At 37.0% G+C, this 25,898-nt stretch overlaps 1 protein-coding gene across 1 annotated transcript in view; it reads left to right on the forward strand.

Annotated features, from left to right (window-relative positions):
- The window catches only part of SYN2 (synapsin II), a 196,375-nt gene extending 171,467 nt beyond the window's left edge, over nucleotides 1-24,908 (forward strand). Inside the window, exons 10-13 of the mRNA XM_074879738.1 lie at nucleotides 246-395; nucleotides 17,382-17,442; nucleotides 21,182-21,461; nucleotides 24,011-24,908. Coding sequence (XP_074735839.1) covers nucleotides 246-395; nucleotides 17,382-17,442; nucleotides 21,182-21,461; nucleotides 24,011-24,146 — 627 coding nt within the window. The 3' untranslated portion in view covers nucleotides 24,147-24,908. The remainder of the gene's footprint in view (nucleotides 1-245; nucleotides 396-17,381; nucleotides 17,443-21,181; nucleotides 21,462-24,010) is intronic.
- The last annotated feature ends 990 nt before the right edge of the window (nucleotides 24,909-25,898 follow it).

Consider the following 25,898-nt stretch of genomic DNA (forward strand, 5'->3'; position numbering starts at 1 on the left):
GCACCTGTATATTACGTGAAGATTGGAAAGGGATGACATTGTAAAGTTGCTGTTCTCTTGCTCTGCTGACCCATATCCTGCACTTGGGCTTTTTTTTCTCAATATGACATATACCATTTCTATAGATCTCGTTTGACTTTTGTTAAAAACAATTAAGTAAATAAATGACCTGACTTTCTGCACATATGTGAAATAAATTTACTTTGGTGCCATATCAATAGCTGATATACTGTTTTATTTTACAGGTCATGGACTGTGCAATGCCTCTGATTGGTGAGCACCAGACTGAAGACAGGCAACATATAACTGATCTAGTTGTAAGCAAAATGAACCAAATGTTGTCCAAAACTCCTATACCATCTCCTCAGAGACCCACTGCCACTCAGCAGCCTCAGGTAGGAAACTTTTGGTTTTAAAATAGAACATCTTATTCTGTAATTTTAAGCTCAAAATTTTCCTCAAAGAATTTGGCTGGAAAACTATGCAGACATATCCTGAACTACAAGGGTTCAATAACTTATTACGTTTTATAGGTTTGTTATATTTAAATGAGATTATCTCCAGATATAATCAAGAAGTGGAAGTGTTGGTGTGTTTCTACCAGTAAACTGATAACTGTGGATTCAGTGAATTATCATCAGGCTTTGTATTGTTTCCTTTCAGTTACATCTGTATAAAATGTCATGGAAATAATAAGAAGCACTGTCAGAGACTGTCTTTGCCCTGAGGATGTCAGAAAGAAAACTAAGACAATAGTTCTTGTCATTCTTGTGAGAAATGAATTGCATGATAATATTTTTTTATGTGCAGCAATTCACGAAAATACCTTACAAATCTAGGAAACTCCTGAAATATGTTTAGCATACTAGAAAACTTGTGCCAAAGGTTGCAGATAAATGCATTTCACTTATCTTACATGGCTTGATAGTTAAAGAGTGGGGATGCAGAATTCTGCCCCTGGCCTTGCTACCAGCTGGCTTTCAGGCTTTGTGTCTGAATCATCTTTGTGTTTCCATTTCCATGCTTACAAAATGTAAAGTCTATTTTACTGATCTTTTAAATAACTTCTGAGAGTGTGGTATTTTTGTAAAAGGCTCTAAGAACTTAAAAGTTTTGCCTTTAAATTGGAGAGATATGGATTTGATGGGTGGACTATTAGATGGATAAGGAATTGGCCGGATGGCTGCATCCAGAGTCATAGTCAACAGCTCAATGTTCAGAAGGAAACCAGTAACAAGTGGTGTCCCTCCAAGGTCGGTACTGAGACCAATACTGTTTAATACCTTCATTAGTGACATATATAGTGGCACTGAGTGCACCCTGAGCAAGTTTGCGGATGACACCAAGCTGAGTGGTGCAGTCAGTAAGCTAGAGGGAAAGGATGCCATCCAGAGGGACCTGGACGGCAGGATCCTGCACATGGGTCATGGCAGTCCCCCAGTATCAGTACAGACTGGGTGATGAATTGCAGAGAGGGCTTGGGGATACCAGTGGATGCAAAATTGGATATGAGCCAGCAGTGTACACTTGCAGCCCAGAAAGCCAACCATATCGTGGGCTACATAAAAAGAAGTGTGGCCAGCAGGTCGAGAGAGGTGATTCTCCCCCCTCCACTCCGCTCTCATGAGACCCCACCTGGAGCACTGCATCCAGCCCTGGGGTCCCCAGTATAAGAAAAACATGGACCTGTTGGAGTGAGTCCAGAGGAGGCCACAAATATGATCAGGGGGCTGGAGCACCTCCCCTGTGAGGACAGGCTGAGAGAGTTGGGGGTGTTCAGCCTGGAGAAGAGAAGGCTCCGGGGAGACCTTAGAGCGGCCTCCCAGTACTTAAAGGGGGCTACAGGAAAGGTGGGGAGGGACTTTTTACCAAGACCTGTAATGACAGGATGGTTTTAAACTGAAAGAGGTAGATTTAGTTTGGATATAAGGAAGAAATTCTTTACAATGAGATTGGTAAGACTGGAACTCGTTGACCAGAGAAACTGTGGCTGCCCCCTCCCTGGAAGGGTTCAAGGCCAGGTTGGAAAGAGCTTTGGGCAACCTGGTCTAGTGGAAGGTGTCCCTGCCTGTGGCAGGGGGTTGGAACTAGATGATCTAGTCCGTTAGATCTAGTCTAGATCTCAAGGTCTGTTCTAAACCAAACCAATCTACGATTCTATGATTCTTTGAAAAGTGCTGTATAAATGCTATATAGCATCTTTTATATCTTCATAGCTAGGCAGCAGGTCTGATCAAGAGCAGCATTATCAGCTACAACTTTCAGGTACTTCTTTTAATATACGGAAGGAATAAACCATGACAATACATTCTGACATAAACTATTAGGGACTGTATTGCTACTCTGTACCAGCACAGCTCCATGGTAATCACTTAAGCAACAGAATAAACCAAACTGTAATACAGGAATTACCAAGCCTAAATCAAGAACCTATTTTTACTCCCAGTAGGCTCCACACCAGGTAAACAATTTGAAAACAGTTTTGTGGCATACCTCAGACAGACTAGTTCTTGAGGCAGAATGACTAATTTGTTCTTCAAATATATCATCATGCTTTAAGTTATAAAAATACACCATCCCACATAAAAAAGTGGTGTGGCTTCTATTTATATTACAGCCACTTGAAACTAAGCACAAAATTGTTTCAACCACGGAACCACATACAATGGAGAAGTTTCCATCCAACATGACTCAAGTCCATTGTAAAGGGCACTGAAAAAGAAAGACAAGGAGGGGAAAAAAATAAATCCCCTTATGCCAAAATACAGTTTCTTTTAGGACTAGTAAATTAGCCATGTATTAAAATGAAGCAAAGAGTCAAATTTAGAGTTGCCTAGAGCATAAAAGTCAACATAAATCAAAATTTAAAACAATTATAGACATTATTGTAACATTAATAGATTCACAGTCATTTAGAGCATTTGATATTTCACATTTTGGGGAGAAAAAAGTAAGATCTTGGGTAGGCTTGTTTCCCTGGATTTCAAAGAAGACAACGAAGAAGGAATGTTTAGGGTCACTGGTCATCCAAAGAAACTGGTTACCTGTTGTATGTAAATAAAGTTTTTACTCATTTCCAAAGAAAAACTGCCTACATAAGTCCAGAATAAAAAAAGGACACAAAGAACATCTTAAGAAAGTTCCTACATTCCTCAGTCATTGCTGTCACTCATGTTCATTAAAAGATTTTCCTCCTCTTAAGCAAAAAAGTTTTGAATGAATCCAAAGACAGTATTTGCTGGCTAGCTGCTGAACTTCTAATAGATTTCTACTTAGCTTACGTTACTGAAGAATCCAGCCTTTGCTAATGGCAACAGGTTGTTATTCAACATTAATCTTCTTTATCCTATCTTTAAATTATGAATTACAGTGGACCAAAATCAGAGATATCCCTTCAGAATATTTGAAATATTTGTTAGTTTTCCTCTAAGTTAATCAGACTCTGCTTCCTTCAAATTTGCCTTGTTATATTATCCACCAGTTTAGGACAGACAAAGGGGATCTGAATTTCTACAGAAGATACTATTTGCAAATACCCATTAACCTTCCCAGGTTTAAGGGAAAAACATGAAACAGATCTGTAGTATTTAAAGCAGATATCTCCTCATGTGTACTTAATTTTTAGCTGAGTTGTTTTCCTAAGAACAAAATCAGTCTGTTAAAACAAGCTGTCCCTTTCATCTTTGAACAGTCTTCTCTTTTTCTAATCTGAGAAATTATTTCCTATTCTTGAGAAATACAGTCCATTCATTTGCAGGGCAGGGCAATACTGCATATTTCCACAGGTCACATAAAATGCAAAGCCAGTAATTTATCCTAAATCAACTATGTGCATATGTATATGTGGTCTTAGAAACCAAAGTAATACAAATATCAAAGAGTAATTTGTGTGTTTTTCTACTTCTGCTTTTAAATTAACAGTTTACAGTCAATAATACAGCTATAGATGTGCCATGTTTTGAATTCCCTTATTATCTGTGTGGGTGCTTTAAAATTATTTATAAGCTACCCACTACTGTGGCATTGGGTGCATCGTACATAAAAGTATGCTTCCGTTTATAAATGCCCACAGTTGGCAGTACGATTCCAATTAACTACCCATCAGAAAATAAATCAATAATTAGGAAAATAAGTCTTTGTTTAGAGCTACGCAGCCAAATCTTGATGGAAATGATTGGCCTAGCAATATGTTCTGAAGGCCAGAAGGAGCACGTTCCAAAGGCAGGGACCTCAAACTTGTCTTGCTTGTGTTGAAACTTCAGAGGTACAGATCCTGTGATTCTTAACCCCATTAAATCTATAATCTGAGACATCAGATATATTGAGATTTTTTAAATGTATGTTTTGTATATTACACATTTATTTATTGATCTATAAACACGTGCACAGGCTCTACAACAAGTTCTACTGCTACAGGGGCTGGCAGAGACTCCGTGAAGGAGAGAAGCTGCAGTCTGCAGCTCTGTGGGTTGCACCTCACACCACCTGACCCTGGCTGCAGCCAACAAACTGTGTCTCACACTTTTCTCTGATGGTCCCAGGCTGCAGTTTACTGCATACCTTTGACAGCATGATTGAACTGGATTGGGATAGAAAGTATTGATTACAGGATTCAAAGTTTGCCAGTTTTGCTCTTATCAGCTACTGCAAAAAAAAAAGTGAGTCCCTGGACTCAGAGAAGTTCTATCTGATATAACTACATAGGGTCAGAAAACTTTTTCCAAAAAATAGGTTGTTTCTATCTAATTTAAAAATATGACAGCTTGTTTTACTCACAACTATGATGAAAATATATAATAGAATTTTATCTAGGAATATGATGTTAATAAAGTTTTCCATGAGACAAACCTGCTCTACCTGCAGGCAATACAATGATGGAAATCTGTATTTCCACCTTTTGTAGCCTCTTTGAATACTTTTGACAGGTCTTTTGAGAAGCCTTTTTCAAATCTTGCCTAAAAAACCGAACCAGTAGGTTAAACTACCCAGTGAAGTGTTCTAGCCGATGGAATCACTTATCTCTGTCTCCATCTGTTGATAGGAGAGATCACTGCTGAAACTTGCGCTGTCTGGATTTGCAAAACTCTGCAGGTGGTTGCTCAGTGCAGACTATTTTATGCTTGTTTCTGTAGCAGCATTTGTATGTAAAACAACATTAGTAAAACATCTATTCAAAGCTGCATATCAAGTCATTATATGAATTGCAATGAACTAAATTCTGTGTAGAATATTACATTGTGCATGAGTATTGTCATAAAATGCAAATGTTTACGGTCATGTTAGCAGTTGAAGCTAAGGAAGATCATGTCAGGAAAATGTTATTTCAGTCCAGCTCTGTTGAAACCGTGTTGCATTATCCACAAAAGAACAAGGAATTTATTATCCTTAATGGAAGGAATAAATCTGTGCACCAGAGACCCGATATCCATAATGACATAACATCAGAAAGAGCACAACATTCGCAGCTATATCCTGCTTCTGTTTGATTTAAAAGAAAGTAGTAGCACACCAGTAATAAATCAATAAATGATGCAGAAATAGAGAGCTCAGCACTTTAATTATTTTGAGACTAGAATAGCAGAACCTGAAATGTTTAATTTCTTAACACTCTTTTCTAAAATGTTTTAATACCTTCTTCACCACAGGGAAGTTCAGCACAATTACATTAAGTTCAGTAGAAACTGGGGTCGAGGAGCCCTTATTCATCTATCTTCAGATATTTAGAGATCTGGTTTGATTTATTTCCGTTTTTCCTATTTTTCGCTTTATCTTATTCATTCTTCAGTCCCTTATATGATTCGGCTAGAGCCAAGCAGTTTTCTCCAGTTTTATTTTTCTATGTTTAAAGAGAAAATTGAACCAAATGTGAATATAGCATAAATAACAAAAAATACTACCTCCAGAGAGAAAGGCAAACCATTATCAAATTACCTATTCTTGGGCTTCCACAGGAGTAGTCACAGTTCTATTACCTTCCCTCTATTGGATTTATTTTTTTTTAAAAGCAAACTACTTATGATAAGCAGCAATTTGTTTCAAATCACTGAAGCTTTTATGATGGCCAGACAATACAGTTCCATGATTTGATCTTAACTGAAGGAGAATGCACTTAATTGGGAATGATCCCATCATGGAGTTATATGGAAATCTTGAATTCAGTATTAGTCTGGTTATTAGAAGTACATTCTCTGCACTAAATTTGTGGTGTGGACTTTATCTCTAAATGACTTTCTGCTTTTCACAGTCTTGTAGAAGCTCACCTGAAGTATAACCATTGATTAGGGAAAGAGGAACAGGGCTGTGACTTCTAAGTTTGCTACAGCTTTGTATCGTCCTTCAGACCCTGAACGCTAAACCTACTTGCATTAGCCAGACCATGCTCATACCACCAAGAATTTTCTTTCTGTCGCAGTCCCTTGGCACTTACTTGCAGGAACATATTTTTCTTCTTTATGTCTGGAAGGAAATACTGCCTAACAAATAAACAAAAGAGCACACATAAATCATTCTGCATGAATGAGGGTAAATAAAGAGTTTCAATATCAGTATCTGAGAATCCTGCTGAACTGTTGCAAAGCAAATCACCCCCTGGTGTAATTAGATCCATACTAACAGACAGCAGGAGTAATTTAAGAACAGCTTGCCTTAAGAAGGTTGCTAAATGATCTAATGACCCCTAAAACCATACATTCTGTATTTCTTTCTCCTAGGAAGTATTTAAATAGGGGATAAATGCTGGCTATGACATCATATGACCATAAAGCTGATGTATCCAGATATGTGGAATAACATCTGATGGAAGCCCAGATCTTAAATATCCTCAAGAGATTAGCCTGAATCTCTCTCTGTGCAGGGCAAGGGAGGACAGAGACCCTGGAAAAAGTCTGGACAGGATTTTACTATATGCCTCTTTAATTGTTTACCTTTCCAAACTCTTACATCAGGTTGCTCACTATGAACAGAGCAATATAGCTGGCCAATGAACAAGTAGGGTATCTGTGTAGATACTAACTGAGCATCTTCTGCAGTCTACATTAGTGATCACCAAGGTTTTTTCTGTTCGTTGTTCACCTCAGACAGTTTGGATGCACTTTGATAGCCAAACAAAATCTGAGTAGTTACTCTTTACCACTTACACTGTCCATCTGCCTAAAAGTTATTTTAAATCATAGTCCCCAGTATGCAGATTACCTTTCATATTAAAATGCTTATTGAGTTATTGTTGTACGTGAAGGAAAACTAGTCGGGCAGCAGCAAGATGCCTTCCTAAAAATATTGGCAGAGAATCGAAAACATTGTCAACAAAACTCTTTAGGAACGATGAAAAATATTGCTGGGACATACACACAGCACAGGAGGTGACACACAATACCTTGCAAAGGTTATATAAGTCAAAAGCCATTCTTAAGACTGTGACGTTCAACGGGTTTTTGCAATACCGAAGGCATTGCCCTGGGTGACGGCGGGAGCTGGTGGGTTGGGTCCCAGCGACATCTGGTGGCTGGTTCTGCTGCGGGATCGCTAATCCCGGCAGTTAGGCCGGGTTTAGTGTTACACCGCCCTACAGCAGCGGTAGCACACTACACAAGAATATACATTTTACAAACACTAAATGCTCTCCATTCGAAAATTTCTCATAATGCTATTGGAATGTATTTATCTAATTTATTTTCATTATTTTAATAGGGGATATATTTTAATGTGCTCTCTTAATGTGTACGTATATATAAGTGTGTATATATATATATATATATACCCCCAATGTTTAGCTGTGTATATTTGGAAGAGGAGATGCTTATTTTAATCAAAGGGGTTATTAACCTTTTAGTTATTTTATGTTTGTGAAAATACAAGAAAAACAGCTGTTACCCTTTTAGATCCTAATATAAATGTATGGAATTAAGAAAAGCAGAAGAAAATAAACATGTATGGACCCTGAGCTCACCACATCCTGGTAAAAGGCTACATTTGAGGCACACTTCATTCCAGCTAAATTTACAACAGTCAAGTTTATTTATCACAGGTATAAAGTGATAGCATATATTTTACTATACCAAGGATGTTTTGTCCATCTTTGAATAAGACACCTATTCAGGGCAGGTACTGTGTTCTCCATATAGGTGGCAGAGATCACAGCAGAGGCAGAGACTCAGACTTTAACTGCTGGATGAAGGCTGTCCATATATTTAAAACAGTCACTATTTCATTACTCAAAGGTTGATTTATTTTAAGCATTTGAACTTGACATTCAGGTATAGTAATATATTAAAAACAAAGTTCATGCAGGAAAATAAATCCTAAGATTTTTAATATTGACAGTAATTAAAAAACAGCAGGACACAACATACAAATGTTGAGCAGAGATTTTACAAACAAATTGATCATGAAAGTTAAAATAACCTATTTTAAAATACTTACTGAGATCCTGTACCAGTAGATGGAGTAATTACTAAGGGAGGTACATGTGTGTTACCCAATTCTGTTGGTTATTTAATCTCACTCGTAAACAGAAGTAACAGGTAAATAACTTGCTGGATATTTGATAAATGTCTATATAAAGGCTTTTGGATGTTAGCTGTGAACGTATCCATTAAATGAGGATGCTTAAATCAAAACACTAATAACTGCTTATCTTTCTTAACTTGTTTTGAAATAATGTGCCAAGAAGTAAAGAAGTGTGCCTTTACAATGCCCTTTTTGAAGGGATCTGATGACCTTTAGACTGTAAAACAGAATATACTAAGGGGCATATATTAAAGGTTTAGGATTATCTGGTCAAAATTTCTACTGACATCAACAGAAATTTGTCCAAATGAAATAAAAGCTTTCAGGATGTGGCCTGATTTTTTTTTTTATTTCTGAATACTCTATCTTGAATGCTTATCACCAGCTGTGTACCTGGAAAAATACATGATCCCTGCAGACAAGCTGAATAAAGCTTGGTGAGAGAAGGAGTTACTCACAAAAGTACTTGTTAGAAGCCCAAAGAAAAAAGCCCCACAGGCAGCCTGACAGAGTCAAGCTTCAGGACCAGGATGATTAGAATGACTTCAATTATCTGTAGGATGTAGTGCTTTAGCCTGAATGCTAATAGTTTTATAATACAGAAAGCAAATCAATCCTAGCTAAAACTGAAAAACATGAGAAGTCTTACTAGTTAATAGATACTTTTCCCCATTTATTTTAAACATAATAACAATACTGTTCTCTTTTTGCCTTCATTCACACAATAAAATTATGCTTTTGTTAACTTTTTTATTATCTTCTGCCAGATGATCTTCTGATCATCTCACAATCTGCCAATTTTATTGGCAGAAGCAGACACTGTCTTTGAGAATTCTGAAATTCCATGGTGACTACCCTCAAGAACAAAGAAAACATTTAATTTTTAAGTAATCATGAACCCACCGCTATAGAGTAGCCTGTAAGTTTAGTAGACTTCTGTGAGAAATAGCTTTTTTGTTCCACAGGTATTTTTGGGGAGACTTGAAAAAATGTCCTCATTCCATTATAAAGCAAAACTGAACCTTTTCAAAATTTAAACAACAGTAATTACATCGTTATAGAACAGGCAAGAGCTGCCACATACACAAATAGAAAAGGAGAATCTAAGTTAATCTCTCTGTTTTGTCTTAGTGATATAATTACTATCATATAACAACCGCTTGATTTTTTATTTTATCTTATTTTTCATTTATTTTTATGCTCTGATTTTGTTTATTTAAGCTGAACCTAATAGAAATATCTTTTTTTTGGAGGCTTTTCCTTGGCCTCCTTTCCTTTCCCCACTGTGGTGGGTGTTTCCCCTCTACTTTTTTTGTTATCATTCTCTGTCTCCACTTGACTTTTTTATTTGATTTCTCTGACCTTTAAATCATAACCTGTTAAGTAAAGCTGTTTGGCTTTACTCCATGTTTAACTTGCAAGGATTCTGTCCCTCTCCCCAGCAGTCATTGCCACAGTTTATTTTGAATAAGGACCATGTGCTAAATATGTGTTAAACTTTTTAAGCAAGGTTAAGCACCGAGAGAAATTGTGGAAAAATCCAAAACAGAGCAGCTCATCTTCAAATATTCTTGATTTGTCCACATAAAAGAAGAAGCAGCCTCCCCCACCCTGCGCCACTTCAGACACTAATCTGGTGGTGGATCCATGCTCCATCTGGCTAGCTGCCAGTAGAGCAAGCTTCAGCTGCTTATCCATCATTCCCCAGTATCTCTCAACTCCTAGGAGAGACTCAGGAAGCTTGTCCGAGTCCAGACCAGCCAATACCTCCTCTGGGTGGCTGTGTACTTGTGCTGCACCAGGAGAAGCAAGGAGGGAAGCACATGCAACCATGGAGAGAATCTGAGGCTCTGTTCATATACTAGGGTTCTCAACTTTGCTATTGTTTGGGGGAGAGCTCAAGTGTTTCGCTCAGTGCACTACCTCTTTTCCATGCCTCCTCCCACTCTGCTGCTCTGTAACACTGATACAATAATATTAAAATAAAATGTGGGTTGTAAGACTGGAGTTGAGTTAGCTTCATCATCTTTTTTCCAGATTCTCTTGTTTCAAAGCATAAACTTCAATTCTGAATGGATCCAGTAATGATAGATCTTCATGGCTCAAGATGTTCTGCAGATCTCAATCACTTCCTGTTCATGCACGAATCACTTGCCAGCCCATATTTCAACGAAAAAATTTGCTTTTTTTTTTTTTTAAGACTGGAGGAGCAGATACAGCGTAGCATCAGTCATGGTCAAAGTCCCTGGATTCAAGGCTCAAAACCTTCCTTACAACTTCAAACAACATAAGATTTTGACACTATCAAGCCCCAAGGGGTACCTTATCCTCTATGTATATAGAGGTATCTATGTACACTGAGAAAGGTGCAAGGAAGTTTAACTTTCCAATAACTGGACAGTCTTCTTGATATGTTGTACCATCTTCACCTGCCTGTCCGTCTATCTTTCAGCTCTTTCTCTGGTACAAACATGCATGCATACATATTTTAGTCTCAGCTGCTTTAGCACGCAGGGGGAGCTCTCTCCTATCACATAGCCCACATTCCTTCCTTGTCTATGGGGAGCAATTTTTTCACTCCGAATAACTGCCTGAAAGCTGCTGTGCAACTGCATGCTTTTAATGTTCCCTTTTCAAAAACAGAAGTTGAAATCTGGCTTCTTTAAGCAAGAGCTGCAATAAAATAAGGCTGCATCCTTGTCTGTTAGAATTATTGATTGGCTATGGAAGGGGACCATCTAGCTTCAACAAGCGATGCTACTTAAGAAATTATTTCCCCTCATAGGTCAACATCTTACTCTTTCTCTAGAAACCTCATCTTTTTGAGGGGTGGGATTATTTTTGTTCAGCAGAATGATAGAAAATAGGACTGGAATGGATGGTGGGAGGTCACCTGTTTCAGTATCTCAGGGAAAATACTGGAGTATATCTTTTAACAGCGGTGAGTCCGTACTAGGGTACTCATTTTTAAGACTGTGTGTAAAAATATTCAAGAAGGAAACTATTCTCTATGAAGTAATTAGTTATCTAGCAATGGAAAACAGTCTATAAAATCTAAGTTAGAATACTTTTCGGTGTTTTAAAAAAAAAAAAACCCCAGCTTGTTCAGTGTTTTTTGTAAATACTATTCCAAGTAAAAATTATGCTGTATAGCATTTTTCTGCTCTTAGCAGTCATTTTCCTTTCCACTCAGAGGAAGATCTTAACGGGTTTTGCATGGGTAGTTTGGAAAGTTGGTTGAGCAATAACAAAAGCTGCTCTAAATTTTTGAATTCTTTATCACAACTTCAACGTGAATAAACTCTAGACTGGCATCAGTTTTGCTGAGAGCATCTCAGCACCCATGAAGAAGGGCAAGAGCAAGACCAAACACTGGTCCTCTGAAAAACTGTAAAAAGCAGGAGCCAACTCTCCTCTAGCTGTCCCTTTTGCACTAGACAAAGTGAAGGTGACTTCTTTTTAAGGTGTACCTTACCACATCTCTCCATTATAACTGTAACTAGGCCTGTTTCACTGCCTTTCTCAGTCCACAGGGAATATATAATGCAATAAACAACAAAACCTTTGTAGTCCTGTTCAGTGCCACTGGCAACACAGTGAAGCAGATACATCACCTGTGCCAGATTCACTCAGAATAGGGTGAGGTCTGAACCAGCAACCCGTAAGTATCCCTGCCATACTCACTACACACTAAATGTATAAAGCAGTAAGCAACAAGGTGCTAAGGAGACTCTTGGGTTTGGATGCTCCATATCAGAAAGCCACTTCAAGATCTCACTGCTTTGCTACACTATAAATATGTGCTTATTTTCAGGCCAGTTTTATTCAGTTTATACCCATTTCTTCATGGTTCGTGTTGTCCTTTAGTCTAGCTTGTTTTCTGCCTAGTTCTTTACTAGTTTAATATATTTTTTAAAAAGCAACTATACTGTGTTCAAGCCTTCATTTTTCTAAACTAAGCAAGATATGTTCTTCCAAATGCTGTAGGTATAGACTCTTCCACCTGCCTGGTCAGTATAATAGCACTTTTCTGTGCCAGATCAGCTTACATTCCTCTTGCTTGAGCAGCGGTGATGTAAATGATACAAAACATCATGCCTAACACCTACTGGAAATACTTCACTGAATGTGTGATAAGATTTTGGTTTTTCACTTCACAAATCTTTCCCATTAGATTTCAGTTAGTGAGCTCTGTATTTCTGACAGATGCATGTTATTTTCCCATAAATAAATTATTTTGGACATTGCATTTAATTTTTTTTCTTTTTTTTTAACTCCACTCACCAATTACATTCTTTCTTTAGGATATTTTACTCCTGTAGTCTTTCAGTTTTTTATCATCTACAGCTTTTACTAGCACACACCTACTTTTTGGTGCCGACTTAATTAACAAAAATTCTACTTGAGTTCCACATCCCAGTTAAATTCTCCCCATTAGTTTTTCTTCAATAACTGCCAATGTCCCCAGTAGCCACTTCCTTCCCCACAATGTAATTCCTGTAGTATTAGTGCTTAAACTTCTCCAGTGTAACTTGCACATTTCCAGTTGTTAGAGGTATCTGTTATGGAATTCTGTATTTCATGAGTCAGCTGGTTTTGATTTCTGAGAGGAAGAATATCTGGTCTGACCAATATGAACCCAGGAAGATCTTTGATTTTCCATCTCATTTTTAGCTTGTATCCCACCTGCCATCTTGCCCTTGCTCCTGTATTTATCATAATCTAGACATTTCAAACATTCCTTTACCATTGCCACCCTAGTTAAATTATCTAACTTATCTCTCTCCTTAGCAATCACATTTTTTCTTAGTTCTCCTGTTACTTAATTGTTTTACTATTTATTCTTGTTCCTTTATGAGATTTAACTCAGCCCGTATTTTGGCAATTCTCAGTTGATCCCTCTACTTTTTGACCTGAAAAATATGGCTTTCCCTTCAAATATTGAAATACCTAAGAAAATCTTCTATCATTGCATTACAAAGAAAACCAAACGAAACCCAAAAACAACTATACGTGCTCCAACTATAGTTCACAAAATCTTCAAACTCAGCCAAATCAAAATCAATTTTTGCTGGGACTCAGTTTAGCATCTCTTTTGCCCAAGGGCTATTTCCCTGCCAAGTTGCTGCTTTTGCTCCCACCCATTTCAACATTCTTCAGACAATTCAAGATTCAAGTATATATGAGTCCAATCTGCATTTATATAAAGATACAAGGTAGAAAAAGAAGTAATACCACTGATCAAATTCTAATACAACATGCTTTGAAGAAGAAACATTTCTTTCCTCTGGTTCTATCCCTAAAATTCTAAGGAGACTGTTTCAGGTAAGTGTGGAAAGGAAAGAAGTGCTACAGAGACATCTGGAGACATCTATTTTCAAGACAAGTAGTGGGTTTTCTGCTCTGGCTATAATTAATTTAGCCAATATTCTTAAAGACCATTATGCAATCAAAGCATGAGTTGTTATACCCAGAGTTGAGAAATCACTGTAGTATACTTGCAGTATTCATGTGGCCTAGAGGTTTCCACAAGTAAAGTCGTATTTTTTTAGAATAGTTATATAAACAGTAAATCCCCTTTGAACAGGAGAGATTCTATAAGCAGTTCTCTATAATGTTACTATCAACATCATCAATCCCTTCTCTTTGGGGAATTTGGATGTGATATGAAAGTTGTGTTCCATAAAATGAAAACCAAAAGAGCTCCTTACAACAGCAGTTACCACACTTCACTTAGGTAATCCTAGACCATATTAAACGCTGTAGTTTCTAGCTTCTGTACTACTAATTTTGCTCTTTAGCCCTGAGCATCCAAATAAGAATCTGTTCAGGGTCATTTTCCATGATATATGCTGCATTCTAGTCCTTGATTCCTGTAATGTTTGAACTAAGCAATAGGCAAGTTTGTAGATCCGAACTGCAGTACAGGAAAACATGTTTGTACTAAAAGAAAGTGGTAGGAGGGTGAGCTTCTAGGCTGGGCAACAAAGAAAAAAAAAAAAAAAAACAAGAGGGGTGAATACATCTGCAGGACAGGTCTAGTCCAGCATCTCTGTTCAGAAAGATTGTGTTGCCTATAAGGAGTTAGCAGCTCTTACAATTACATTGGCACACCACCTTGGAGAGGTGAGAAGTAACAGTCTGTAGTTAATTTGCCAGCAACTGGTGTTTTAGAAGAAGCCTGGATTTTATTAAAGGCCTTGGCTCAGGACAGCAAACAAGACTGGTTCAAAGCCTGTCTTTAATATCAAGTATCAAGGTTTCTGACTGTCTGAAAGAAAGGCTCTTGAAAAGGACTGGATTACTACAGACCATTGAAAAACCATGAGTAAGGTTTCTCAATTAAGAATGCAATGCTAATTAGTCTTTTTGGGTCAGCCTGGGTGGGTTGGCTAATTAGCAAAAGTAATATACCCATGTGATTGGCCTGGAGTGTGGGTGAGGTTCCTGGAAGCACCAGGTGATATCTGGTGAAAAAAAGGATGTGTGGGTGGTAAAATCAGGACAGCTGCATTCAGTGACTAGAGAGGGGGAAATACATCTTCAACAGAAAATGCACAAAGGCTCTAAACTTTCAGAACGGTTGAGGTAAGGATTAGCAAACTTCTATGAAGTTGATCGAAAGCTTAATTTAGGATAAAATAATTTCTTTCTAAGATGGAGAGATATGTAGGTTGCGTAAGTACTGCTGTTGTCATGTCAAGTCAGTGGTGTGTGTGATAAAACCCAAGACCATTTCAGTGCGAGAACAAATGGCAGATTTGCTTCAGCCTCAAGGCATGGAGAGGCCTTGCAGATGTTCTTTTAACATTCAAGTAGGTGTGAATTTAAACTGCCAGCCTGTGTTTTCTACTTCTAAATAAAAGATGAGTTTTACCTACATAATCTTTTCCTTTTGTTTTAGTAGAAAAAATAGCAACACCCATATCCTCCCTAGTCATCCTCTGCCACTGCAGAGAACTGTACAGATTGGTTTATGTCCCTTTGTAAGTCTAAGAAGTCTAACACACGGCAGTTGTAGTAAAGTTATAAAATGTTATGCGTGCTTTCTAACAAAAGTCATATGATCTGTTTGGTCCTCCAGACAGAAACTCTTGGACGCCCTCAGGCCCAAGTACTCGCCCTTGCCCGTGAGGCAGCTCCCTCCCTGTGCCCCACCGCACCACCAAAGGCGTGTGTCTTCAGACTCTGCCCCACGCCACCCCAGAGCCCTGCAGGCACAGGGGAGGTGCCAGGTGCATGGAACAATGGCACGGGAATATGAAAGGAGTTGGCTCCTCTAGGGCAACTTTTCAAGGTTTCCGCTCTGGGCTAATTTCCCCAGTATCCAAGTTGTTACTGATGTAAATGAATATTGTTCCAGTGAGCTCCAACGCATTATACAGAGAGGATACCACAAATACTTAACGTTACTGAAACATGCATAGGATAGAATGTCAGCTTTTACATGTGGTTCAGAAAATTAGAGGAAGGAGAGAAACAAAACAGAGAAGACTTTAACCCACACTAAAGCACTTTAAAGTGTTCTGATGCCTGTGTCTTAAGAAATTCTCTTCTTTTCTACATATCCTCATCCTTAAAATGATGATTACCAAGAACTATGTAACTGGGTCAGTTAATATAAGGATCAGATTTTTTTCTTCATTCATTTTGTACGTATAATTTTTACTCCTCATTTGGTCTTCTGAAGGTTGGTTAACTCTGAATAATTAGAGTTTTGGACCTGTCCTATGTCCTTTTATTTATGTAGTTAAAACAATTTGCAACAGCTGCGTATGATAGAGTGTCGTTGTCTTGTAACATTTAGAAAGTGTAACTTCTAGATTGCTGTGCAGGAATTCACATCGCTATGAGTAAGATTTATTTCTATAGTTCTAAGATCAAATACAAATCCATCAGAACAAAACAGTAAGCTTTGCAAGAAACATGTTTAATTAATTTTACATTTACTATGTAATATATTCTAGGATTTTTCCCTCTTGACAGATGGCAACTTGATTTCTGGATCCTTAAAAAACCCCATGCTATTATGTCCAATGATTTAACATATTTCACTTTTCAAAATATTAGAGATGGGCCTAAGACAAAGTTTGGATTCAAATACTAATGTTCCCAGAGGGTGTTCTGCTGCAAGGTTTTGGTTCAGGCCCATCTTTTCCTCTCGACAAGTATATATTTGAAAAGGATACTGCCAAATAAATCTCCTGTTTTGAAAAGTTAAGTATTACATGTGTTTCTAATAACATGTCAGATGGAGTAGCATGAAGTAATTTCAATTATTTTTATTATTTGTCTGTGGTTTTTGCTTCCTTCTTTCATTTTGCTTAGCAAAACAGCTAACCTAGAGTAGTCCATCTCCCTTCCCATTTACAGTCAGCAAATCAAAGTGAAACTATCACAAGCAAAAAATCCTGCTGTGCTAGTGCTTTCAGATAAAAGTGAATGTAATTAAAAATAAATTATTTCTTAAATTACACAAAGGTATCTGTTGAAGTCAGTTTTCTATTCAGTCTATCCTAAAAAAGAGGGCAGAAGCAATGAGATACAGAAAAGTCATTCAAGGTGCTAGGAACTGAAGGAGAAAGACCATACACAAATGGAGGTAAGATTTGAGAAGGCACTCCTTATATCATGATCACATGCTGCAAAGGGAAAACAATTTTTTTTAAGAATTCAGCTTTGGATTAGTCCGGGATTCATATATCATGTCAGACAGCAACTAAATTAGAAAATGTTATCTGGAATAAATTAAAAGTATATGTTCGGCCCCAACTAATAAAGAGATTTCTAATGAAAATGAAGACAAGTTAGTGGAAAATTGGAGCTAAGCTACTCTAATTTTTTTTTTCTCTTCTGTTTTCAAATGTATTTTCCAGAGCGGATCACTAAAGGAGCCAGAGCCAAACAAAATCCCACCTCAGCGACCACCACCTCAAGGTTGTTTACAGTACATTCTCGACTGTAATGGCGTTGCAGTAGGACCAAAACAAGTCCAGGCTACTTAGATAATTGAGTCTAAAAGCAAGGGTTAAAGCAAAAATGAAAAAAAGAAAAGAAACAAACACAGAATCTTAAAAGCAAACATACCAGTTTTGTTCAATTTTTGCATTGTTTCAGTGCTGACCTGGACTGTGTTTTTTCTATGCAGTGTCAACTATACTGTCTGGTTGTTTACTTGTTCATGTCTGTGCGTGTAATGCTTACCTACCTTTCTCTGTAAAATTTGTGATTTCAGGGCTGTTGTCAACAGTGTACAAAGAATGTGCCTCTTTAGAGCCCAGTGCAACTGTACATTATGGATGGTTAGACAGTATTTTTTGAGTATTATATATCGTCGAGTAAAATACCACCGAGGTTCAAATCTAAATACTTTTGCTTACTCTGTGAGTGTGTGCACACTGTACTCATAGCCTTTATTTTTTTGTGCGTGTGCATGACTAATAGGTAGGTGATCCAGATATATTTTTAAAAGTCTAGATTAGAATTTGCTAGTGAGGCTTTTTATTTATAATTTTATAAAGTTTGTTAACATTTGAGTTTTACTTGTACACAAGGGGAAGTCTAATATTTCAGTGACTCCATAAGATACAGTTCTTCCCAAGGAGTATTTAAAATATCTTCTATTTTACATACTGGTATTCATATTTTTAGTAATTCTGCATTAAATTATTAGCTACAAAGCTATGTAAATGGGCCACCTATGTGCAATATTTCAGTGGAAGTGTGAATATTTAATGTGTCCTATTTCAATTAAGTAGTACTTTTGTTGTCATTCTGAATTAGTAATCTATGGAGATTTTTAATGAAAACTCATGCAAATACTTTCAAAAATCTTATACTTACCTAAGAGTTAAATCCCAGGTTATTTGGTGAGAAGTACCTCAAGGACTGTTAAACTTCCTGTAAGAGCTCATTTTTTTCAAATACTGAGATGTTAGGAGATGGTAGACCAAGGTACCTTTAACCAGCTAGGGATCTTGCCCTTCAATTAGAATGCAAGACAAAAACGTCAGCGGTTTTCTTTACCAACTCAGGTCTACTATTTTAAACTTAGAAATATCCAGATAGCTATAAAGAAAATTCCGTCCCAGCGTTATCCACGTAAATAGGGTTTATAATAATTGCTTGAAATCAAACATGCAGAAAGGCTTGAGAAGCCTGACAACTGCTAGATTTTCTGTAGGTAAATTATTTGTGATTTTTGCGTAACCAATTTATAATGTAATATTACAAGAAATACACAGGCAAGCAGTTAATCTGTTGTGAGATATCTAGGCTAGAATCACAAGCTACACACTGCTAGCATACCATAAAGCTTAGTTGCAAGTGAGCCACAAAACTATAATTTTAATCTTGAATATGTACAAAGATGAGTAGTGGCCATTAGTTTAGTGCAAACAATTTTGTTTAAAGGGAAAACAGCCTTATGTTCTACTTCTGTTTTCCCTACAAACACTGGAAAAAATTATCAGTGAGAATCATCATTCTTAGTGTTTCTTTTATTTGTACAAGCTGGCTGGTAAGATGAGAATTAAGGTATGCATTATTAGCTATTTAAATGTTTGTGGTAAGTGCTACTGTTTACTACCTATCAGTAAATTACATGAATATTTTGCTTTAGTGATCAGCATTTGTCTGGGTCAGTGATCATTCCAATGATGGCATTGGCTATTTTGTTCTATATTAAGAAAATTCCACTCAGAATCAGGTTCACAGATCCTTACCTCCAGACACCATAAAAGTGAATAAACCATACTGCCCTGGGGTGAAGAAATGAATCTGATGATTGATTTTATTTAAAGCAGTTGGTATTTTTTGCATGTAGTAGTACAAGTATTCACAAGTGCTTTTCACACGACATTTGTGAGTTGTGTGTGCAAAGAAGAGATGGGTGTTTCAGATAGGATTTCAGCTTGTTGACTGTAAAGGATTTACAAGGGCACACACTATTACTACATACCACAGACAAGAAGCAAGCCAAAATGTCTCTCTGCATGTAAGCATGCTTAGGTGCAATATTGTGGGTAACAGGGAACAGATGTTTTACAGTGTAGGCTTAATGTTCAGTTTTGTTGAGTTATTTTTGGTAAAAGTTTCTTTCATGATTGTTGCCTTTTGTACAACCCAGCTGCAAGAAAGTGAGCAAATGCTGGAAGTGTGACAGCAGTATATCTTTTATGTGAAATATCTTGTACAGCTTAATGTGCAATAAAAGAAAGTTATATCTGTCTTCAGTGTAAAGTTTCTGGCATTCAAGCCTGTATGTACAAGTGGGGGAAAGAAACCTTTCTGTTTTTCAGTATTGAGTGAAAGGAGACTTAATAAGAAAACGATCCTTATTAAGATGTTGCAAGACCATGTTATCACCTTCAAATATTTCCTACAAAAGTGGTTCAAATTAATAAACAATGAAGGCACATTCCTTAACATACAGTACGTGCTATTTATCTTTCTACACCACAACACACTGCAACAACTGTATTAAAACTTATTGAAGCATTAGTACATGCTGTTCTCAGACACATACACTGGAATCTCATATAGTAAGTTCAAAGCTAACTATAATAGCAATTTAAAAAAATATTCATGTATTGCAGCAGTACTTCCAGATATGAAGGTTTTCTCTTAGAGACCTGAATAGATTAAGTCTTTTACTTGCACTAAATATCTATGTAAGACTAAAAATTCCCAAATGTTCAGAACATCTAGATCAGTTGTCTTCTATAATATTTACTGTTCAGCAAAGCTCTTATCCTGACTGAAACATTATACAAACAAATCGCTCAGAATTTCATCCTGTCCTTTCTTCTCCTTAACTCAGATGTCCTGTGTGCCTTGTCACATGCAAGAATAAAGATTCAATTCTAACAACTATCAGCCCAGAAATCCACATTCAGACATCTGATATGAGATAAAAGCAGCATGCCCACTGATATCTGACACAGCAGTATTTCAGTCAGAAAGCAGAAAAAACAACCCTGTATGATGATGTAGCATCTTTCAGCCGTGGATTTCACAACCTAAGTCTCTACTACACATTGTAGTTTCACACTTGATGCAGTATTTTGCCAGTATACTTCCCTCTCAGTGGGAAGATCTCCTTCGTAAAGAATTAGTAATGACTTTCTTGTGTTTCTTGTAATATTCTTATCATATTTCAATAAGGGGTTAAATAAGTTATCAAAATACTTTAAATTAGCCAGAAAGTTTCAGTATGAAGTTGTTTTACTGCTATAAGAGTGAATCTAAGAGGAATATTACAGAAATAATTTCAAAACTTGGAGGACCAAAACTGCAGTACCTACACAGAAAATAGTAGCTGTATTGCTGAAATAGATATTACTGGTGAATTCAATTCTCTTGCAGCCTCTCCTTGAGCTAGGCCAAAATTGTAACTCCATTGATTTGATTTGAAGTCAGTACCGCTACTGCTGGGATAAATTTGGTACTTCTTAGCAATTTTAAGGATGAATCATAGGGGCTCCAAGCAAGTTACTAATGTACCAACTGTGATTAGTAGTATTGACTACATGAAACTGCAGTCCATATTAATATACTTTTGCCTCAAGAGTAGAATTAATCACATTCAAGCATTATTTTAAAGTGTTGGATATGAAATCTAATAAGAATTCTTTGATACTATAACATTATGAAGTTTTTCTTGTACTGAACCTAGGGGGCCCAGTGCAACCCCAAGGAATGCAATCACAAAGCCAGGAGCCATTGCAGCCACAGCGCATGTACCCCCCTGGGCAGTCAGCAAAGCCCTCAACTTCCCAGCCACAGCGTCCGCCTGGACCCACAACTCAGCAGCCACGTCCCCAGGCTCAAGGTCCTTCCAGCACCAGGTTATCAAAGGAAGCAGAGCCACAGCCACAACCACAGCCACAGCCAGCTCCACAGCCAGCTCCACAGCCTGCTCCACAACAGAAGCCTCAGTCTCATCCACAACTGAAGTAAGACTTGCTTTGTCCATTTTCTTTTCTCCTCATAACCCAGATTTTGTTGTTGTAACTGTAATTTGACAGTTGGTCTAATGTTCAGAAAGAAATATACTTATCTTCTCAGGTCTAACATGAGGTTAAAACATTTCAAAAAGCTTATTCTCTGTTTATGATTAGTAAGACAGTATCGTTAGTTATAGCCTAAGCACTACACAAGATTTCATTTATTAGTTGTGCAATTTCTGCCCCAACTAGGGCTCAAAACTCATCTTTCTCATATTTATTTTCTCCTTTTCGTGTCACTGACTCATGATCTGGGTGTGCTGTAAGCCTGCACAGAAAAGAGGAAGTCTTATCTATTTAAACTTTTAACCTTGCAGTCACTCAGACAACAGATTCCAGTTTCAAAAGGCCTATCTCAGAAACAATCCAAATGAACACGCTAGACAGTGGCTGCCAAACTGTGTTTCTTTATGGCCGCGCTTCGTTTGTGGTTATACACTGGCTGTACGGCACCCGCGATTCACACAGGCCCTCCCCAGAGAAGACTGCAGGACTCGCACGGAAAACAGTCCCTAGTTCTCTCACTGGTGGAAGATCCCTTAACGCACAGCACGCTATTGTTGCTGTATCTAGTCAGCCACGTGCTACGGTAAAGAATATGGAAGGGTCTGTGGCTATATCCGCCCTCACAGCTTAAACCCAGTGAACAGAGAACATGGGGAAGGTATTAGCAATGGTTTGCTGCTTTTCACATAGCGATCCTGACACACACTATTGCCAGTAGAGTCATAGACACTTTCTACTTACTTTGGTAAGTACAAAGGCTGGCATGTAGTCTTTGTTTTATCCAAGTAACACAGATCCCCTTTTTCCACCCACTCATATGCTAATATTGATGTGAACCAATTCATTGGAAAAGATGTGTTAGGTGACAATATGCAAAGATGACAATATTCTCCTTGCTTTCCTAGGACAGTGAATTTCTTTATTCTGTTTTATAATCATAAAACTCAATTCATCCATTATTTAAGTATACATAGAGAATAGGGAGGTCAATTTTCTTAAGCGAGATGGAAGACTCTAAACTACTTTGAAAATTAACTTGTGAACTTCTGACATTTAAGAAAAACAGTTAAGAACAGGTACAGAAATGTATCACATAATTTTTCAGCTTTCTCCCTTTCCTTTAGTTCTTTGTTCAAATCTAGACTCAGTTTTCTTCAAATAGAAGAGGATAGTCTGTATTTAAACTAAAATAAAAAAGGAGAAATCAAAGTTTTTGAGATGCAAGCTGTAATAAGAGTAGTTTTTCTAACTTTCAGGAGGCAATTTTAGGTCCACACCAAGACTCAGATCTCCTGCCTGTAGGATTGACTCTATCTATTTGCATGTGTATGCTTTGTATTCACCCACATGCTGTTGCCTAACCTGTATGTACATGTTATTAATCTGTGAATAAATATTTAATTAGGCTACTTATTGTGTTACTAATCAAGTCAAGTGCTGCTTCCCACCCTCCCTCTTTCAGTGAGTACAAACAAACATTTATCAGTCTATTCTCATTAGCACAGCTATAATTTATGAAAAACCTAAAATGCCTGTAGCACTGTTTGCTGTACATTATTAGTTTAGAGGTAGAGAAGTTGCAAACCATGAAGAGTATAAGACAATCTAAACAAGAAAAACGTTTCAGTTTTACTATAGCCAAAACTGAAATCCTACTATTGTACTGAGATCAAAATGGAACCAGTTAACTAGTTTTACTAATGCATGGATGTCTTTGTAAAAAGATGATAACTCATTAATGTTTTCTATTGAAATTCAAGCCTAGTTTTTTTATATATTATTTTATCTGACAAGTCATGAGTTAAAGTTTTAAACTTCAGATATTTTCCTTCTTGTATGTTATTTTATTCATGCTTACAGAAACTTACACCATAGTTACATGATAGCACTAAAAACAGAATAGCGTTGCTAGACTAAGTGCCTGTAGACAAGAAGAATTATAACTGATTTGGGCAATTTTTTTAAAGATATAAAGTGTTATTAGTCCTCCATTAAGGATCAAATGTCCAATATGTATATAGAGAGAGAGTACCTTACAACTTCAGGATTCATTCTTCAAACTCTTGCCAATATACCTGATTTTTCTTTGTGCATAACTGTTTGCAGCCTTCACGAACACTGTTATTAATCATCCTGTGTTGGGTGGTGATTTGGATTTAGCAGGCAGGCCCACTTTTTCCTTGAGTTCTCCTTTACATCATCCAATTTACTGGAATACAATGTTTCAGATCTGTAAAAAAACCAGTGTGTTCTCTAAGGAAAAGATTATCCTACTTCTCAAATCAAAGTGCAGAAGGAATGTGCTGTGTTGCAGCAGCTCTGTATGCTACATCTAACTATATTGCTGGTGTTGAATGTCCCTTTTGTTCACATGCAAACTGTCTACATCTCATGGACATTTTTCTTTTTCCCATAATTTATACTAGTTATACATGTCTGGAAGCTTGTAGACAATATGACCATACAAAACGTGTTGCATTTTTGTCTTGCAGCAAGTCGCAGTCTTTGACAAATGCCTTCAGTTTCACAGAATCATCCTTCTTCCGATCATCTGTGAATGAAGATGAAGCAAAAGCCGAAACTATTCGAAACTTGAGGAAATCCTTTGCTAGTCTTTTTTCTGATTAGCCAGCTTCATCTAAATGCACCTAGCATATAGTCTAAAAATTACGTGAATGTTACATAGGTTTTGTTTTCCCTGTGACAGTACCCTTCTCTACTGTGCTAACTGTTGTATTAAGCAATATGTTAAACATAAAAATAAAAAAAAAAAAGGAGGACTTTGATGAGATACCATTCAGGAACATGTATAAAAATCTGTAAAGACAGAAGGGTTCCATTACTAACACAGAATGTCGAATTCTAAGGTCCTTATCCATTGTAATATTGTGGCCTTACTGTGACTAAACTATATAATCCTATTTGAGACTCCTTTGTAGAATTGTGTTAATAAAGCATTGAGTAATGGGTTTCTCCTTGCTTTACCCATTTTCAATGCATTGCAATGCATGTGTATTTTGTGTGTAAATGTTTTGTACTGCAGAAGTATAGTCTTGACTTGTTGTTGCCTCCAAACTTAGGAGGCAATTCACACTGACATTCTTGTCAAGCCACATAAATAATGTGAGCAATTGAAGCAGTTTCTTCCTCCTTATACAATCTTTCCATCAGCTGGTTGTAGACTTCTGATGTATTGCTGAGAGTTACCAGTACACTAACTTAATGTCATAAATAGAGTGTATATGTACTACTGTATCACCATATGTCTATTTAAATTTATTTCCAAATTGTAACCATAACTGGGTTTAGTTGCAAAGAATATGCATGATGTTACCCTTATTTTTGTGAACACCTTCTAATAAATGTAAAGTCCCATGCCTGATTTAAAAATGTCTTCTACAAAGCTTGTTTCAACATCTATATATTGTCTATTTTGACTGATATCAAAAGAGTAGCTTTATGATTATAAAATATTTGACACAAACCACAACTGTAAGAAAATAAACTATCACAAATAATTCCCTTTTTGAATCAGCAGCATAAAAATTATAAATTATAAGAATCACATTTACATTTTCTAATAAGTTACATATTTTAAAAATATTTCTCTAACTTGCGAAAACAGGATTGATCCCAGACTTTGAGGTAATAGCAGCATTTTTTAAAAATTATCTAAACCAAACTGAAGTTCCTTAGTAATCTCTAGACTATCAATTTCCAAATGATTATCATGTCATTCTGCCTCCCATGAATTACATGCAGCAATATTCCTTGCCAGGAAACTGCTAACAGGGGAAACAAGAAAAAATAACTGTAATATTAGCATGTCTGAGTGAGAAAACGAGCAACACAACGTTAACTTAACAACCCTATGGGATTTGTAATGGGTTTGTAGAGACATATCTATTTGCCTCAGAAATTTTACCTCCTGTAGATCTGACAGTTTATGAAATCTAGGTAAATCACAGTCACCATTTGATGACATAAGTCCTTGCAGCAGTTTTGGATTCCTTTGGGTGAAGAGCCTGGCTTTGGCCAGGAGGTTGGCAATGAAGTATGGAAATATTAATCTCCGGTGATGTCAGAATTCAGTTTGTACATTAGCATCTGATAGGTCTCTGTTTGTCAACATAGTCTAAGTTGATGATCTTAGCATAAATATTTCCTGAAAAGCAGGCATGTCCAACTCACTCACAGGCAACACAACTGACATCCTTTTTGGACTGACAAATGAGGACTGACTCAATATCAGAGTAGAACAATCATGCCTAGAACAATGCTTTCCTCCAGGTTAACACTAATGTGATTTTATGGATCAGCATTACAAACGTTAAATACATAGCATTGCCCTCTATAAGATGGAATCTCAGTCCCTCTGTC

The sequence above is a fragment of the Strix uralensis genome, chromosome 10 (genome assembly GCF_047716275.1).
Source record: "Strix uralensis isolate ZFMK-TIS-50842 chromosome 10, bStrUra1, whole genome shotgun sequence".
Taxonomy (NCBI): Eukaryota; Metazoa; Chordata; class Aves; order Strigiformes; family Strigidae; genus Strix; species Strix uralensis.